The sequence below is a fragment of the Brassica napus genome, chromosome A10, assembly GCF_020379485.1.
Source record: "Brassica napus cultivar Da-Ae chromosome A10, Da-Ae, whole genome shotgun sequence".
Taxonomy (NCBI): domain Eukaryota; kingdom Viridiplantae; phylum Streptophyta; class Magnoliopsida; order Brassicales; family Brassicaceae; genus Brassica; species Brassica napus.
In genome coordinates, this window is record NC_063443.1 from 499,308 (window position 1) to 516,848 (window position 17,541).

The window sequence follows — 17,541 nt, forward strand, 5'->3', positions numbered from 1 at the left end:
AACAGTACACAGTTTTAATCAGATTATCAAACGGTTGATTTTGATAAAAGTGTCTTCTACGATTATCGATATGGCAGAATTTGATAAATTATGAGTGTTATGTTATAATAATTTTGTTAGATAGGATACATGAACAACCAAAAAATTATGATCGCAGATGTTTTCTTATTTATAGCATTTTTTTTCTTATTTATAGCATTACATGTATTTTATGCATTTTCCTAATATTGTGTGTGTTAAATTTCACGGAATTACATTTTTTTAATCACCAGTCGGGATGTTTTTAGAAAATGCTATAATTGTAATATCATATAGTTTTTATAAATGATTTATAACATCAGCCAATATTTGGTTTTAAGTTTTCCGGAGAAATGTATAAATTGTTGGATGAGGGTAAAATCCAGAAATTCTGAATAAGTCGAAAAATATAAGGTAAATAGATACAATCAGAGCGTTATAGTGTATGTAACTATGTATGTATGCATACACATGTTCAAGTAATCATGATATGCCAACAACTGGAATAGTAGGTGAGGATTATATTTAATTTAATGTGATCAAACGCATGTTTTGTAAATTTTTTCTCTACGTGGAAAATGCGTATTTCTTTTCTGTATATATACTCGTATTTATATAAACTGGAATCATTTTGACTAGTGCTAACTTACAAAATCTATAGAGAGATGTAGGCGTAAATTCCTTTAGTTAATGTTTTAACCAAAAAGAACTTGTGAACAAAAAGAAAAAAATAGCCACCAATGAAGAAGGGAAAAACATATAGATACTCGTTTAAAAAAAAGATGTTGATGGAATTTCAAACAATAACACTTCGTACGTGTACAACTTACATCTACACACATATAAGCACATGTACATAGAGATTCGAAATTTCAATACAGAGAGCTAACTCGAAGCCTAATGAAAAGGACAAAAAGCTCACATGACCCGAACCATATCATTCATGGGCCCCTACGCATTACTCGGTACCAATCTCTCTCTTAAGTCTTGAAACTCTGTCAAGAATCTCAAGCCACCATTTTTTTCTCCATCCTCTAAAGAGATAGAGAGAGAGATCCTCTTGTTTGGCAAGAATCCATTTTGAATTCCAAGTCCCGATTTGCTTTGATATTTTTCTCTTTCGTTGAATTCATTTGAGAGTCAACGCGAAGATAGTTATATATGTATACAGTTTGGTTTGAATTCTAGGGTTTTCATATTCCCCTAAATTTTGTGGTAAAAGAAGAAAGCAAAGAGAACAAATCGAACCAAGAAGAGAAAGACAACTTCAATTTCAACCTCTCTCTCTTATATTATAAGGTGAGACCACACCAGAACTTTAATTATTTTTTCTTCTTCCCTTCTTTTAATATATTCTTTGATTTTTTTTTCATTATTTCATCTATCCCTTTGATAACTGTGGTTGAATTTTCGTTTCGCTTGGTCTCTTAATATTATCCATCTAATGCATGTTGAAGATCTCGAGTTGAGTCATCATCATCATCATCATCATCAATGACTATGAACAACTACAGCTACAATTCATCAATTCAAGAACAGCAAGGGAAAGATTTAATCATCATCAAGATTCACTAAGAAACATCTCAAGAAAAGGAAGAAAAATTGAGTCCAAGAACAAGAACAAGGAGGTATTATTCTTGATCAAGAATCACTAATTAAGATCCATCTCATAAATCTCAAGATAAGGAGCTTGGCAAGAACAACAACTAAAAAGGTTTAATATCTTGATTCAAGAATCCACCTCACCAAAATCAAGATTTCTCCAAGGAAAATCATATAATACCTCATGGATCTATCCCTAGCTCCGACCAGCTCCGACCAAGAACAAGACAAAGACCAAGAGTTAGCCTCCAACATCGGAGCAAGCAGTAGCTCCGGCACCGCAAACAACACTAACTTCCCGATGATGATGATCCCGCCGCCGGAAAAAGAACACATGTTCGACAAAGTGGTAACACCAAGCGACGTCGGAAAACTCAACCGACTAGTAATCCCTAAACAACACGCGGAGAGGTATTTTCCACTAGACTCAACAAACAACCAAAACGGCACGCTGTTGAACTTCCAAGACAGAAACGGCAAGATGTGGAGGTTTCGTTACTCGTACTGGAACTCAAGCCAGAGCTACGTGATGACCAAAGGATGGAGCCGTTTCGTAAAAGAGAAAAAGCTCGACGCTGGAGACATCGTGTCTTTCCAACGAGGTATCGGAGATGAGTCCCAAAGATCTAAACTCTACATCGACTGGAGGCACAGACCGGACATGAGCCTAGTTCAAACACATCAGTTTGGTAATTACGGTTTCAATTTCAATTTTCCGACAACTTCTCAATATTCCAACAGATTTCATCCGTTGCCGGAATATAATTCTGTCCCTATTCATCGGAGCTTGAACATCGGAAACCACCAACGTTCTTATTATAACAATCAGCGTCAAGAGTTTGTAGGGTATGGTTATGGGAATTTAGCTTACTACACGGGGTCACCGTTGGATCAGAGAAGCATTGTTGGATCAGAGCCGTTGGTTATAGAGTCAGTCCCTGTAGTTCCCGGGAGATTACCTCCGGTGATGATGTTGCCACCGCCGCTTCCTCCGCCTCCTTCTACGGCGGGAAAGAGATTAAGGCTCTTTGGGGTGAATATGGAATGTGGTAACGACTATGATCAACATGAAGAGTCTTTGTTGGTGCCACGTGGAGAAATGGGTGCTTCTTCTTCGTCAGCTCTCAGATTCAATTTATCGAATGATCATGATGATGGTGATGATGATCAATTTGCTAAGAAAGGGAAGTCTTCGTTTTCTCTAGATTTCAGTCCATGATGAGCTTCATCATCCTCTCTTGTCTTTCTTTTTTCTACTACAATAGTTAATTTTCAAATTGGAGTTAGATTCCAGCTATTAAGGGGAAGAAAGATTTCTTCGTTTTTATTATTATTATGAGTTTTGTTCTCTACATGTTTCTTGATGTTCATCACTAGGCTTTTGTCACCACGTTGAAACTCGCATATTTTAAACTTTTGTATATAGAAACCTATTTATAAATATTGTTTACATAAAATAACATGTTGACATGTCTCAAATTTCGTCTAATCGTCTCCATATTATTCAATAAAATTCTTTGTTTACCAGTCATCTTCACAAATTATACACTAATCTTACTACTTGGCAATTTGTGAAACTGCCTTCACTCTTTAGCTATAGCATTTCACCAATCAAACAGTGTACATCATCTCTTTTTTTTCCTTAAAATTTAGTTCGAGTTTAAAAATGATGGGTGGGAAACAAACTTATAAATTTCATGAATTGTACTCTCTGTGCCTATCTCCCTATACTGACAAAGTGTTTCATGGTACATTCTAAGCTAATGGGCAGGTCCAAAAATGCCTCTCTTTATTTCTCTCTCTAATGGTCCTATTTTGTTTGTTTGGTTACTCTTGCAATTTTACTCGGTTAAAGAGATTTTTGCAGGTTATGGGCAGAGAAAATAAAGAGAAGCTAGCTATGGAAGGACTGACTGATCCATTTAGTAATTCAATTTATATTATATAAAAACAAAAGGTATGATATGTTTTCACATCGTTTGACTTTTTATGATCACAGATTCATTAATTTCTCCTTTTTCTAATTCGAGATTCTTGTTTTATTATTAACCGTTGGTCAATATATATCTTTGTTTGATTTGCTCAAAAAAAAAATATATATCTTTGTTTGGTTTGGATTGTAAGTTGAAGTGATGTTTACCAAATCAGGTATCTCTGTAGATCTCACAAACTCACAAGCTCTTTTAGAACGCTATAGAACCCTAAATCATTTGTCAAGTAATTACTATATATGCCTCCGAATAAATAAATAAATATATATGTAGCCACCCTATACATACATACTTACTCATGAATGTATAAATAGTTTTATGAAACTTTTGCATGCAGTCTTTAGAGAATACAGTTTCCATCCTAAGATTCTCAATTGATTATAAAAATATTCATTCGTTGATACGTGTTTATAGTGTCATGTACGACTACTAATTTCTTGACTACAGAACTTTGTACATGCATAATTATAGATTTATAGTAAAAATATGATCATGCTAATTAACTACCAGTTCCTAGATCATGCTTCGGCCTTTTATACATATATTGTGGGCATGTTTACTATAATTATGCGCATACGTACATGTAGGTACAAATACGTGTCTGTATCATTGGTGAGCGAATGATCCTAGATATGATACATGTTTAAACATAACTTTCTATAAGTACCATATACACTAATTAAGGATCAGAAATGGGATTAAGTGTGTGGGTGTGTATAAGTACTCCGGGACAGTGAACATCAAACAGTACGTAAGATTGACATATATGGCGACTATAATATATATATATGGATTAATTTATATGTATAGCTCACATATCTTCAATAAATAGGGGAACAAAGTTACAAAGGTCTACACATATAAAGTATAAACACATTTACAAGGAAATGATGGAATGGAATATATAAATACGTATTCCAAATAGTCTACAAGTAGCTCCTCTATGTATTGATGAATAGATAGATATGTCTCAAAAGGTTTGTGCATAGTTGTCAAAAGTATAATATTTATATTCAAAAGATTGCATATAAAAGAAGATACAGTGAAATAAAACTATAAAAGAGGACTATTAGAGAAAAGCATGAATGGAATTAAAAAATTATGAAAATGACTAAAGCACAAAATATTGTAATATATCGCTAGCTAGGTAACTAGTTGTGTAAGGATAAAGAGAATAAATGACATGCTACAATTATTGTTGAGTTAAATAAACAATTCATTCTCATTAGATTCCTAACCTAAAAGAGACTGGAAATATGTAGGCCGGTTAGGGTTTTTTTATAGGCATGATTGATGATGATAAGGAAACTTCGTACTGGGGTTAATGGATTCTTCCCTTTCTTATATATTTTGATTAATAAAACTTAATAATTTCATATTTAGATGTACCATTCCATTTTTAATGGATACTTGTTTTGAAGGGTAACTATTTGATATAAGCCTCATTTTAAAGCTTCTATTGTGCAGCCATGTTTGATTAAACAAAGAAGAAGAGATTGTTTATTCTTTGACATTCTGTTCTGGTGTAGAAAAATCGAAGATCCCTCTAGTTTTTCTTATTTAATCCAATTATATAAACTTCATCATTGTTGAAATGCAATATAAAGGTTGTTTTATAAAATTGTGCACCGCAAATCATGAAGTATATCTGAAAAGAACAAATACTACGATATAGCAACGCAATGAAAACCAGTAGACTTTCCATTAGGCCTTACCAATTGCAATAATTCGGACTTAAGAATATATCGTTAAATAAGTTGAGTATGATGTGTAAACTATAAAGTCTATATGTTGCTCCTAAAGTAATAACAGTACCTTTTTATTCATTACAGTTTATGGATCTACGCATTTTAAAATGTTAGGTCACACATGACACAGAGTTTTATTAATAATATTCTGTATACGTAGGTAATGATATTTCAGTTTGGGCTCCGAAACCCCGGTTTATACTTAGGCCCATACAAGGCCCATTAAGGTTTAAAACAAGCCATCCAGATCCTGACCCGGATTGCGGACCCGGTCTCGGATTCGAGTTACTTCTACTCATGAGAAAGAGCAGCTGAGTAAGAGAGATGGAGAGAGCAATGGCGAGTGAATACAGATGCGTGGGATGTGGGTTCAGGGTTAAGTCATTGTTCATTCAATACTCTCCTGGCAACATTCGTCTAATGAAATGCGTAAGCTTTACGAATCCTCTTTTAACTTTAAATTTAGGGTTTTTTTTTTGTTCTTTCTTTCTCAAAAGTTTCCATCTTTGTTTCGAAACTTACACAGATGTTTTCTATTTAGGGAAACTGCAAGGAAGTCGCAGACGAATACATTGAGTGTGAACGCATGGTGGGTAACGGGTAAAAGTTTCCATATTTGGTGTTTCTATTCATTTTTGGGAATTTAAAAATTTGATTAATTTGGCAGATTATTTTCATCGATTTAGTCCTCCACAGACCTAAAGTATATAGGCACGTCCTCTACAATGAAATTAATCAAGAAACTGTTAATATTCAGGTAAATTGTTTTGATAATCCAGCTCTTGATTTCATTCATACATTGTTAAGAGAATACAAAAAAGATTTATCTCAATTTTTGTTGCAGCATCTGTTGTGGAAGTTGGTCTTTGCTTATCTTCTTCTAGACTCATGTATCCTTTTGTTTCTTACTCTTTTGGCTATCAGACCATAATGTGTAGTTAGTGGTGTTTATACATCAACCTTATATGAAAGTCCTTAAACTACTCGTCAAAGATAGAAGCTTGCTACTGAGAGGAACTAATGAGCATTCGAGCTTGGTTCTTGTAACTGTGAAGGTTGGATCTTTTTTTTTTTAATATCCTTTAGTAGACTTGATAGAATTATTGTTTTTTTTCCTCTTATGGTCATTGAGGTAGTTGAGTAATGATAGTACACTTTTTTGCATGTAACAGGTTCTAGTCGACGTCCTGTCAACAAATCTTGCATTTCTCTTCTCTTTTGCCATTGCTGCTAAGGGTTTGCTACATGAAGTTTCCAGGTGATTTCTTCATTCTTCAGTCTTATTATGAGCCCTTCACCAAACATTTATACTTTTTCGGGATAGTATCTAAAACATTCCATGGACCATTGATTTCTGTATTATTTTGTTGACATTTGGCAGAAAAAGAGAGATTCTTTTGGGGATATTAATCTCAAGTTACTTCAAGATCTTTCTTCTAGCGATGCTGGTATGTTGTAGAGCTTTTACCTCCTCTAACTTAAGTTCTAATATCGGAGTACCAAACCTCTTATGCTTTTTCATAATCATGCTCTCTGTGTTCATGCCTCTTTGCTTAAAATGTCAGAATCTTGTTTATTACAGGTATGGGAGTTTCCAGTGTCAGTGATCTTCATTATAGATATGCTTGTCTTAACATCCAACTCCATGGCTCTTAAAGGTCAGACTTTCAGTTACTAATGCTTATCGGTTGATCAAGACCAATTCTTTTGTTGTTTTGGAATCTCAAACACTGCATGTCGTTGTTTCGTGTTCAAACCAGTGATGACTGAATCAACCACGAGCAGATGCATAGCTGTATGCTTAATCGCGCACACAGTTAGATTCTTGGTTGGTCAGATCATTGAGCCAACAACATTCTTCACACAGTTTGGATCTCTTGTATATCTATCTTCCTTGTTCAGAATTTTATGATTCCAATTTCAGCTTCCACTATAATCTTTTGTTTTTGAAGAAAATATCAAGCACTTATACATGTTTCATCCAGCTCAATAAAATGTATGTGTTATACAATTGCAATGGCTGATTCATATTATCTCTAGTGCTACTAACATCAATGGTAAAGTAATACTTGTGTTTTGGTAGAAATGATGCTTTTAATTGTTGGTTCTCTGCTTTTCTTGTCAGTTTTGTCAAATCATTGAGCCAGCAACAATCTTAACACAAATTGGATCTTTTTTTAATGCAAAATCGTTTTATATATTATACAAGACTACATAAAATGATACATAGCTTCTTTTGTTTTTCTCTACATATTTTCTTTTTTTTTTACCTCTCTTTTCTTTTTTCTCTCTTACATATACATTTTTTTGTACCTCCCTTTTCTTTTTTTTTCTCTTATATATATATATCTATTTTACCGCTCTTTTTTTCCTCTCTTATGGCACAAGTACGGACTTTTCCTAGCTAGAAAACAGATGAAGAAACCCAAAAAAGAAAGAAAACAAGAAAGAAAGTAGGAAACTTGTGAGCAAGAACCGGATTTGATCCATCTAAGTTAGATAATCTAACCAAGCAGAATAATCCAACCAATGATGAAGATGATGAACAGTAAGAGGCCAACGATGTTCTTGAGATAGATCCACCGTGACTTCCTCTGACTTATCTCCTCAAGAACAATCCAGCTTTGCTTCACTGCATAGGTGGATGGAGCCTTCTTGATCGAGTCTTCAGCCCTTTTCCACTCGCATTCGCTTTTCTGCTTATTTATCACCTGCAAACATAATCACACCCCTTCATAATTTAACATGTAATGTAACTAGAATTTGAAGAATTAATGATTACACATTTTGCATCAGAATCATGTTTCTCAGTAAGAGTGTTAATAATAACAATTACCTTTTGTTTGCCCTGCAACTGCAACATCAGCTGCTTTGGTTGCTCTTGCGGCTCATCATTGTACAAAGGCTCAACAGTACTTAAAGATGGAGTAGCATATTTAGGAGCATGGTATGGTACATCTTTACTACCAACGCTATCGGTCGATCTCCAAGTACCTTTCCCAATCTAATAAAAACCAATAAAACAGACGTGTAAACAAAACTCTCAAAACAAAAGTGATACAGATTGTAATTATATAGTGTTGTAAAGTGGTGTTACCGTTGAGTCAGTGTCATCATCACTGCTATCATTGTACAAAGGCTCAACAGTACTTAAAGATGGAGTAGCATCTTTAGGAGCATGGTATGGTACATCTTTACTACCAACGCTATCGGTCGAGCTCCAAGTACCTTTCCCAATCTATTAAAAGCCCATAAAACAGACGTGTAAACAAAACTCTCAAAACAGAAGTGATACAGATTGTAAATATATAGTGTTGTAAAGTGGTGTTACCGTTGAGTCAGTGTCATCATCACTGCTATCACCGACAAAAATCCCAGTGACAGGCTTTTTAGGGCGGTGATGGATGAGATCCACTCGCATACATGTCCTTTCATCTATCAAAGAGGGCCAGTCTTCTTCAACAACCTGCCTCCACACATCAGAATCATCTTGATATGGGGCAGAGTAAGGAACTTGTTGTTGTTGTAGGTTGCTAAACCAGTTGTTGCTTTGATTAGCCAAACCATACTCCGAGGTAGGGTTGAAATATTCTGAATATCCTTGAAATGATTGCTGCATGTCAGAGTTTCCATTAAACTGATATCCTGAATCATACTCGGACAAAGTGTTGTAATGTCCAGAATTCCCTTGAAGTGATTGGTCCACCTGGAACATTAAAATCAGTTGAAGACACAAAGATATTGTTTTAAGGTTCTGCAAAAGAAAATAGTATATAACTGACCGCAGAGCTTGCACTATTGGCCATAGTGGGAGCAAAAGTGGGAGTAGAGAGGATGTTCACGTCGTCACCCTTATATTCTAGTCTGCAGATGACATAGGTGGTCCTCTGCACACAAAAAAATCCAGCAACAAGAGCACATTAGCTTCATCATTGTCAAAAGCAAAATCAGACAGAGATTTCAAACCTAAACTTTGTGTTGTCCGTACAAACATCCCTTAATACACATTGAAACAGAACAACATAATATTATTCATTAAAAAAAAAACAACATAATATTTATGATTTTAATAACATTGATGAGTAATTAAATTAGCACAGCCGCTATAGACACGAAACAACCAATCCACAGAAAGTCAGTGTTGTAACATTTTTTTAATAATAATATATATTTATATATTAAAATCGACCGGGGAATCTGGAAATGGGATCAGATTACCAACACGACTCAAACAAAACAACCCAAATCAAAGAGGATGATATTATTACCTTGTGTTCAGGCAAGTCGGTGTGGGTGTAGTGAAGCTCGTGCATCACCCACTCGGATACGGAGCTGCTGCTGCTTTTCGCCTTGCTGAACGTTAAAACCCTCTTGTAACCAATCTTACCTCGAAAACCAGTCAAGTTACCCCACCGATCATTGACATTCACAGGGTCTCCGGTGAGTTTCCACGACCCTGAAGGCGTCGTCCTGCTCTGTCGACCCCTGTTGTTTTCTATAAGGGACAAGAAGTACCAAACAGGATCTCTCGATTTGATCTTCGATTGAACTGAGACAGAGACAGGGAACAGAAACCCTAAATCAGGAACTAAAAAAAAATAAAAAATTCGAAGAAAAATAATAATAGAAACTTACAGCGCAAGTCCCAAGGATCTAAGCTGCAGATTTTGATCTCTCTGATGACTCCGTCGACGAGACTATGGTTTCCGAGAAGTTTCTGGCGGAGATAGAAACCCACGAGCTCCTCGTCGTACGGACGGAACTCAAACCCTGGCTTTTCCACCATCGGAAGAATCCGGTGGAGAGTTTCTTCGCCGCCGGTCGCTTTCTCGATCGCTCTATGAGTTTGTTTGTTTCTTTCTCTGTGTTTTGCTTTTGGTTTGATTGAATTGGAGGGAGGGAGAGACTGAACTAGAGTTTATATAAGCGCCGTAAATTTTCAATTTTATTTTATTTAAATAATTAAATTAAATCAAATTATTCGATTTTTCATCTCATCTGGTGATAGTTTTTTTTTTTAACAGTACAAAACCTCATGGGCTTATAGAGGGTAGGAAAAGCACATCAATATCTAAATGTGGTTTTACAATAGATTATCCTGATTTGGTAAAAATAGTATCAACACCAACCCAATGATCTGTTCTCTCAATTCACCTAATTCTTTTTCACTTTATAAAAAGTATTTCTAGAGTTTTAAGATTAAAAAGTCCCAAACGCAGAAAATACAAGAACTAGTGTATTATCACGACGTGTATTTTGTGATTTATGTTTTAGTTTCATTGTAGAAAAAAAATAGTTTTTACAGTATTTACCGTTTGTAAAAGCAAATGGTAAAGAGAATAAACCCCGAGTAAGTAGAATTTAGCTTTTAATTTCAATCTTAAGCTTTAAGGTGGCGGTCGAAGTGGGGACCAAAAGACGAAGGTGAGAACGTTGAACCTGACTTCTTCTCCTTCACTAGCTGTGTGTGTAAACACACATATTATTTCTTAATAAAAGAGGATCTTCACTATTCCTTTTTTAAAATTGAGGGTGCTTATCTCTTTGATTTGTCCCCTCCTTACTCTTGATTCTTACAAGTAGAAAAACATCTTCTTGGATCATATGATGTATTATTGGTTGGTTACTTGGTTGGATACATCTAGAAGATTACGAATTGTCAGCTGAAAGTTTGACCGTGCTGTTTACAGCTAATTCAATTCAAAGACAAAGTCTGGAAAAAATCCAGCAATAGAAATAGAACCATACACAAAGTGAGAAGTAGTTTAATTTTTGCTCTTTTCCCTTTTGGCGTCATTAAGTAGGTGATTAGTTAAATGGCTCTCACTCCCATATGTTAGGCCATATCGTGTGATGAAAAGTGCCTACGCCTTTCACCTTAAATATTGTATTGCTAAGCAATCTTGGGATATCGTAACGTTTCTAGTCACACGTATACCAACGACCATAACAAATCTTAGTGACTCCTTGTATAAGTTTTTTCATTTATAAGATCATGAAATCATTTACTCATTTGTCTTATACAAACCATCGAGATAGATAGTTATTTTAAGTTAGTGTCATATATAAATATATAATTGAGTAAATTATACAAGTATATAGTGAGTTGATAATTAAAAAAATACAAAGGGAATGGATTGTTTTGAAATTGTACAGCTTTTTATCTACACATTCCATGGATTTGGACAAACGATGATGCATGACGACATGACGTTTAACTATCTAATCAGATGAGGATAACAAACATTAGAAAAATAAAATCTAAAAGCTGATTTGATTTCATGACGAAACTAAATTCATGACCAATTAAATCTTAGTAATTCGTGGTAACGATTTATAACAGAGCTCATAGAAGAAACAAGAGCAAGTGGTCCATATGGACCAATAAGAGCCTTTCCTTGTGAGCAAAGATTAATGTCATCCACACAAATATCAGAAAGAAACAAAAACAAAATCTATAATATAATAGGAGAGTTGAGTCTTTCCTGAAGTGACACCTCAGCGTTTTAGTGGGTCCCACTTTTAAAAAGTTTGAAAAAGTACCATACATGTGTTTCGAACCCAGGTTATTGAGCTATAAACACCAACATTTATACCACTAAACTAAAGAATACTTTGTACATTGATGGCCGCAACTAATATATATTTATGAAAGTTGGAAACTTTTGCTTCTTCAGTTTTCTCTGTGGGTCATGCCTACAAGTGTATTATGAGTTTCATTTTTAAATAAGGTTCATCACGTTAATCTTCTACTTATCATATTTATTTAGTATAATTGTTTTTATTTGATTTCATGATTCTTTGTTAAATAATATTATTTGCCGATTTCGTGATTCATGGGTTTTTTTCGGCCTGACATGCTAATCATTACATGCCATCTTTGAAAGTCGGTTCCATTGTGAAAGTCGATCGTTTTGAGGTTGCTAGGTGTTCAAGCATGTACAAGATAATTGATCACCCATTCTTCATTCGTTTCATCTCACCAACTATTATTGATGAAGTCATCACGGGTGCTCCTGAGATCAATCTCCAATCATTATTAGACTGTTGACAATTTCTAAGTGATTGCGAACACAAACCTACAACTCCCATATATATTATCATATTGCATCTGGGTTTATAATATGTTTCGTTATCATAACTAATATTTAAACTCGCAGATGTGGTTGGGAAAATCCGTTATGTCCAAGGCTCTGACCTTAGCAAAGAAACAACTTGAGTCGTTATCCGTCTCCTCATTGATCCGTAAGAAACAATCAACAAACAATTATCTTTATATTATTATTAATATTGTGCTAACATCAATAATCAAAAATATTTCCTACCCAAATTATGTGGTCGTCTACTTATCTCTCTTACTTATCAAACTAATTTTACACAAACTTTTATTTTACAGCTTAAAGAAACCACAACAACCCAAACAATCAAAACACCAAAAACTAGAATTCCAAAAAAGATGAATCATTAATAATCACCTCTCTTTTTTGTCTAATCTTAGAAATAAACTTCAAAATAAATATATCAAACCAATCACCTCAACTAATACTCAACGACACATAAATCGAGTCAGGCAAACAAATACAAACTTCACGACCAGCTATTTAACAATTTACAAACTTACTTTCGCAACGAAGAAGACGAAGACGACAACCAAGATCAGTGAAATTACCTGAACAAAAAAGCAGAGTAAGTTATGAACTCTGATAAATACATCTAATAATGATTTTTGTTTACATATTACCCATCAAATAAAATATAAACAAACACAACCACAACAGAAGATACAAGAGATAATCCCGACAGACACAAAGGCGGCAACAACATCTCCACATGCTCACTCCTCTTGTCTTATAAAAATAGCTTACATGCCCAATGTCAACAAGTCAATGCTATTGTTTTCTTATGAGAAATACATAAATTCGTTTAAAACTCATTAAAGCCTAAATACTCATAACTATCAATCATTTTATAGTTATTTCTACAAGTCTTCATGTATTTGTTTTAAAGGTTCGGTAAGAGCAACAAGTTTAAAAATAAAATAAAAACATATAACAAATATAATAAAGATAATAAAAACTATTACTTAATACACACAACTTACACAACTAAACTGGAGAGAAAATATCTAGAAACAAAAGGTACGTTCCACAACTTTAATATAATTTATGTACTCTCAACATTACAATAAACAAATTAAAAAGACAAACAAACAATAAGTCTCACTGACACAGCAAACAACAACACAAACTATATAAATCACATTATTAACATAGTTTAGTACTTCATAAGTGGAGAACAATGCATACACAGTTCATCATTACAAATCTAATCCTATAACAATAAAAAGACCTTGAAAAATAACTCAAAACGCAAAATTCACAACTATAATAACCCTAGCAAATATTAAGATGAAACAAGAACTTTGTCCACAACCCCGCGCTTGCGCGGGGGCAATGCCCCTAGTCTATTATATAATAGGAGAGTTTCTCTCCTCCTGATGCGACACGTCAGCGGTTTGTGGGTCCCACTTTTTAAAAGTGTGAAAAAGTGTCAAATATGTGATTTGAACCCAGGCTATTGAGATATAAACACCCACAACTATACCACTACACTAAAGGATACTTTGTACAATGATGGCCGAAACTAATATATATTATGAAGGTCGGAAATTAATATAACATTGTGGACCCCACCTCTTTTTTTTTTTTAAATTGATGGGTAAAGAATGGACTTCGATAAAAAGTGGGCTTTGGGCTTATTTATTTTCTGTTTATTAGGCTTTGTATCTGTCCAAAGTGGTGATACAGACAAAGCTAAGAAGATTAGGGAAGCCGCCATCTTCACCATCTCCTTCGTCGCTTGCGATTCTCCTTCCGGCAACAAGCTATTATGGTCGATCTTTAAGGCTCTATGCACGTTTTGCGCCTACCAAACGCTTAGTTTCTCCTCTAACGCCTTCAGAGCTCTCATATATATAGAATCCCTCGAGGTAAAAACTCCATCTTGTCTCAAACTTTTCTTTCTCAGTTTTCCGATCGCTTTACTTTCTCACATCCGTCGCAAAAATGACTTATCCAGCTGCTCCAGCCGCTTCAGCCGCCATTGCCGCCGTTCCCTACTCCACCTTCAACTCTCTCCGCCTTGGAAGGTCCACTCAGTCCATTGTTGGTCGACTCATCCGATTCTAGGATTCCAGTAACATTAACAAGAATGGAGAGTTTATGGACATCACCATTCTCCTCCTTGATGAACTGGTGATGATTGTTTCTAACTTATTTTTTATCACTTTAACTCTGCTTTGCTTATTCTTTGTTCATATATGAAACGTGTCTTCATGTTTTTGTTTTGGTTTTGTCTATGGGTTTTTTTATGAACAAATAATGATTTTTCTCTGTTTTTCTTACAGGATTCTGTGATCCACAGTTTCATCCCTGCAATCTCCAAACAAAATAGGAAAACTGAATGAATTATGTTTTTAGCAACCGAATCTAAAAGAAATAAAAGACATCTTACTTAACAAATTAAAACCTTTTATTTTGCAGATTCCGACGACGACGAAGCACCCGAGGACCAACGACAATGGAATGATGCGGACGAAGCCTAACTGATGTAAGTAAACTCCTCTTCAATAATGCATCACACTATTATCGCTCCCCAATCTCACAAACTTAAGCTCTAATCATGTCAGGGATCCCACAGGTGATGCTGTCCCGACGACGGAGAAAAAAAAAGAAAGATAACCTAACGTTTTTTTTTTATTTTTAGTTTTTAAGTTCAAATCATGTTTTAGACATAGAGCCCAACATAACTTGAGCCCAAACATTTTAAACCCACAATTACTTTTTCATAATGTAAAAACGTCAACCTTCGTTTATGTTTTGTTAAACTATTTTAATCTTTATGTTTTGTTAAACTATTTCACACAGGGGGCAGATCTCCTTAAAAGGGGAGCCACTCGCCACGATGCTTCCAGTTTCACCATTCTTGAAACTCTTATGAACCACAAAGCCAATATAAAAGCTCTGTTTCAATCCAACGGCTGGATTTTGTCACAGACCACCGCTAAGCCTGAAGAGGGAAGAGAAGTGGAGTGCTGCGTTTTGGAAGATGGTTACTTGGAGTTTACAAGATGAAGATAGAACCCGTGACGAGGAAGACGAGGAGAAGTGTTACTTGGAATATCCTAACGTTAAAGATGTAGACAATGTGTGATCTTAGCGATGAAAATTAGTGTAGCTTTAATATATGCTACTACGGTCCTTGAGCTCCCTAACAAGTACTAGCAAACAATGTGTATTTTAAAAAAATAAAATAATTTTGTAATGCAAGTAGTTTGAAATTTTGAGTATTTATTCAAACAACGGATATATACAGAGTTGATAACTTGATATGGACCCCCAAATAAGTTGGTGCTGCGCTGTCACAATATCTGTCTTTTAAATTTTCATATACCTGACGTAAGCTTCTTCATCTTCTTCTCTTTCCCTTTCCGTTGTTCCACGCTCTTTGTTTCATGTTTATGTCTTTTTCACATTCTCTATGTTTTACCTTAATTATACTTTTTGAATTTTTCTTCCGTTTTGGGAGATGTCTCTAACTTGAGTTAATCGTCAAAAGCTAGGATCAATTTTGTTGTCTTATTTCCGATAAATTTTATTCTTTAATTTGCACAAATCTTAAACAATACCAACATCCCGTAAATCATACCGCTCCACCGATATCCAAAGTAACCAGCCCCGCGCTTGCGCGGGGTCTCAGCACCTAGTATCAATAAAGTACTAGTCAAACTTCACTCACATCTTCCTGAATATAAAATACACTTATTTTTTACTTGCTTATGTGTGCATTGAATTAAAAACCGGTAAGACCATCTCTAATCCACTTTTATTTTCACTCTATATTTTTTTTTTAAATAGAAAAATTCTATTATAAAAATGAAAATGCTCCAATGTATATATATTTACATGAAAAATAAAGAGATTTGTTATTTTTACCTCTAAATATAGAGGTAAAAAGTAATTTTTCTCTATATTTTTATCTTCCTCTATTGTATAGACATAAATTGGAGTATTTTCACATTTATAATAAAGATCCCTATTTTAGAGAAAATTGTAGATGTGTACATTAGAGATGCTCTAACATCTTATTTGTATAATCTCAAAGTTTTACTGACAGCTGAAGTTACCTTCGGTCGTACATTTTTAAACCCATTAAACTTTTAGATTAATATAATCATTTATTGTCCAAAAATATACCTCTCTGGATGAAAAAATCAGTTTCAGATCTTAAGTGAAAATTATTAATCTTTAATTTTTTCCTTGTCTACTTACCCGATTTATATGAATCTATAATCATATTATTGCGAAACAAAAGCAAATAGATATGATTTATGGAAAATATTGAACCATCATTTATACCTCAAGTAGAACAGAAAAACACAGAATAAAAGTTAGCAATAATTTTACCTAATGTGGTTTGAACTTTGAACTTAAGCATTAACAATTTAACATGTGCATGCTGCACACTTAAATATTATGGAGATTGGAGACTACAAAAGACTCCTTGGCATTGAGAAAATTATACTATAATGTATCTTACATGTACATCGATCGAAGTTGTAGAGAAACTAAAATCATAACAGTTTCTTTCTTTCTTTTAGGATTTTCGGAACACTTTCTGGGGTTTAGGTAGTAATTATAAAGTCAAAAGAGTTAGACTATTACAAAATTATAAACAAAATTGAAGCGAAATGTCACAACCAATTGTTTCAATCTGACCATTTGTTAGCGCTTGCGATGTTGAAAGATACATATTTCTATTTTCACACATTTGGAAAGCAGTAAGTGTACTTTTCATCAGTGTTTGCTAACACAATCAAATAATTAAGCTTTTAAAACAAGTCATAGAAAAGTGCTTGTTGCCTCATCAATCCATAAAAGGATAACTTTTAGTGGTTGGGAACAACTGTATAAAATTCAATTATATCGTTTTGTTTTTATGGTTTATGAGAATAACATATACCCGTTGTTTTGCGTATTTTATTTGTAGAAATCAAAGGTCATGCCTTCAAATATCTTAATGCATATGTATCTACCAATATGTACGTATATGTCATTCTGTTGTTTTTGTTGCTACTAAGTACTAACAGGAGCGGATCTAAGATCAAATATAATTGGGGAGAC

The 17,541-nt window shown here is 34.3% G+C and overlaps 3 protein-coding genes and 1 long non-coding RNA gene across 5 annotated transcripts; 3 read left to right on the forward strand and 1 right to left on the reverse strand.

Annotated features, from left to right (window-relative positions):
- The first annotated feature begins 907 nt into the window (after nucleotides 1–907).
- Nucleotides 908–3,151, forward strand: LOC106370903 (B3 domain-containing transcription factor NGA3). The gene is made up of 2 exons (XM_013810900.3): nucleotides 908–1,317; nucleotides 1,476–3,151. Exon 2 carries the CDS (start codon nucleotides 1,805–1,807, stop codon nucleotides 2,837–2,839), a length of 1,035 nt encoding a protein of 344 aa, XP_013666354.2. The 5' UTR covers nucleotides 908–1,317; nucleotides 1,476–1,804; the 3' UTR covers nucleotides 2,840–3,151.
- A 2,470-nt stretch (nucleotides 3,152–5,621) lies between these two features.
- LOC106370073 (protein ARV 1) lies at nucleotides 5,622–7,370 on the forward strand. Its single transcript, XM_013810144.3, has 9 exons — nucleotides 5,622–5,788; nucleotides 5,901–5,948; nucleotides 6,027–6,116; nucleotides 6,204–6,249; nucleotides 6,353–6,414; nucleotides 6,532–6,617; nucleotides 6,741–6,807; nucleotides 6,942–7,017; nucleotides 7,120–7,370. Exons 1-9 carry the CDS (start codon nucleotides 5,684–5,686, stop codon nucleotides 7,269–7,271), a joined length of 732 nt encoding a protein of 243 aa, XP_013665598.1. The 5' UTR covers nucleotides 5,622–5,683; the 3' UTR covers nucleotides 7,272–7,370.
- A 242-nt stretch (nucleotides 7,371–7,612) lies between these two features.
- Nucleotides 7,613–10,265, reverse strand: LOC106370074 (NAC domain-containing protein 1). Of its 2 annotated transcripts, XM_013810145.3 has the most exons (7): nucleotides 9,995–10,264; nucleotides 9,628–9,908; nucleotides 9,142–9,246; nucleotides 8,691–9,065; nucleotides 8,457–8,597; nucleotides 8,196–8,363; nucleotides 7,613–8,070 (listed from the first exon to the last, which is right to left on the reverse strand). In XM_013810145.3, the coding sequence occupies exons 1-7, from the start codon at nucleotides 10,143–10,145 to the stop codon at nucleotides 7,864–7,866; spliced, it is 1,428 nt and encodes a 475-aa protein (XP_013665599.2). In that variant the 5' UTR covers nucleotides 10,146–10,264; the 3' UTR covers nucleotides 7,613–7,863. The 2 variants fall into 2 exon arrangements, with proteins under 2 accessions (XP_013665599.2, XP_048599286.1); XM_048743329.1 differs by lacking the exon at nucleotides 8,457–8,597 and having other exon boundaries at nucleotides 9,995–10,265.
- Nucleotides 10,266–11,337: 1,072 nt separating this feature from the next.
- LOC111201228 lies at nucleotides 11,338–15,479 on the forward strand. Its single transcript, XR_007317296.1, has 3 exons — nucleotides 11,338–14,348; nucleotides 14,438–14,968; nucleotides 15,048–15,479. It is a non-coding gene; the product is annotated as an uncharacterized LOC111201228 (long non-coding RNA).
- Nucleotides 15,480–17,541: the final 2,062 nt, after the last annotated feature.

Excerpts from the sequence above, each read along its gene's own strand:
- LOC106370903 (XM_013810900.3), top strand. The coding sequence starts at position 1,805 with ATGGATCTATCCCTAGCTCCGACCAGCTCCGACCAAGAACAAGACAAA.
- LOC106370073 (XM_013810144.3), top strand. The coding sequence starts at position 5,684 with ATGGAGAGAGCAATGGCGAGTGAATACAGATGCGTGGGATGTGGGTTC. Across the intron at positions 5,949-6,026 it reads ACATTGAGTGTGAACGCATG|ATTATTTTCATCGATTTAGT; the intron begins GTGGGTAACGGG and ends TTAATTTGGCAG. Across the intron at positions 7,018-7,119 it reads CAACTCCATGGCTCTTAAAG|TGATGACTGAATCAACCACG; the intron begins GTCAGACTTTCA and ends TGTTCAAACCAG.
- LOC106370074 (XM_013810145.3), bottom strand. The coding sequence starts at position 10,145 with ATGGTGGAAAAGCCAGGGTTTGAGTTCCGTCCGTACGACGAGGAGCTC. Across the intron at positions 9,247-9,627 it reads CCGACTTGCCTGAACACAAG|AGGACCACCTATGTCATCTG; the intron begins GTAATAATATCA and ends TTTTGTGTGCAG. Across the intron at positions 9,066-9,141 it reads CCAATAGTGCAAGCTCTGCG|GTGGACCAATCACTTCAAGG; the intron begins GTCAGTTATATA and ends TTAATGTTCCAG.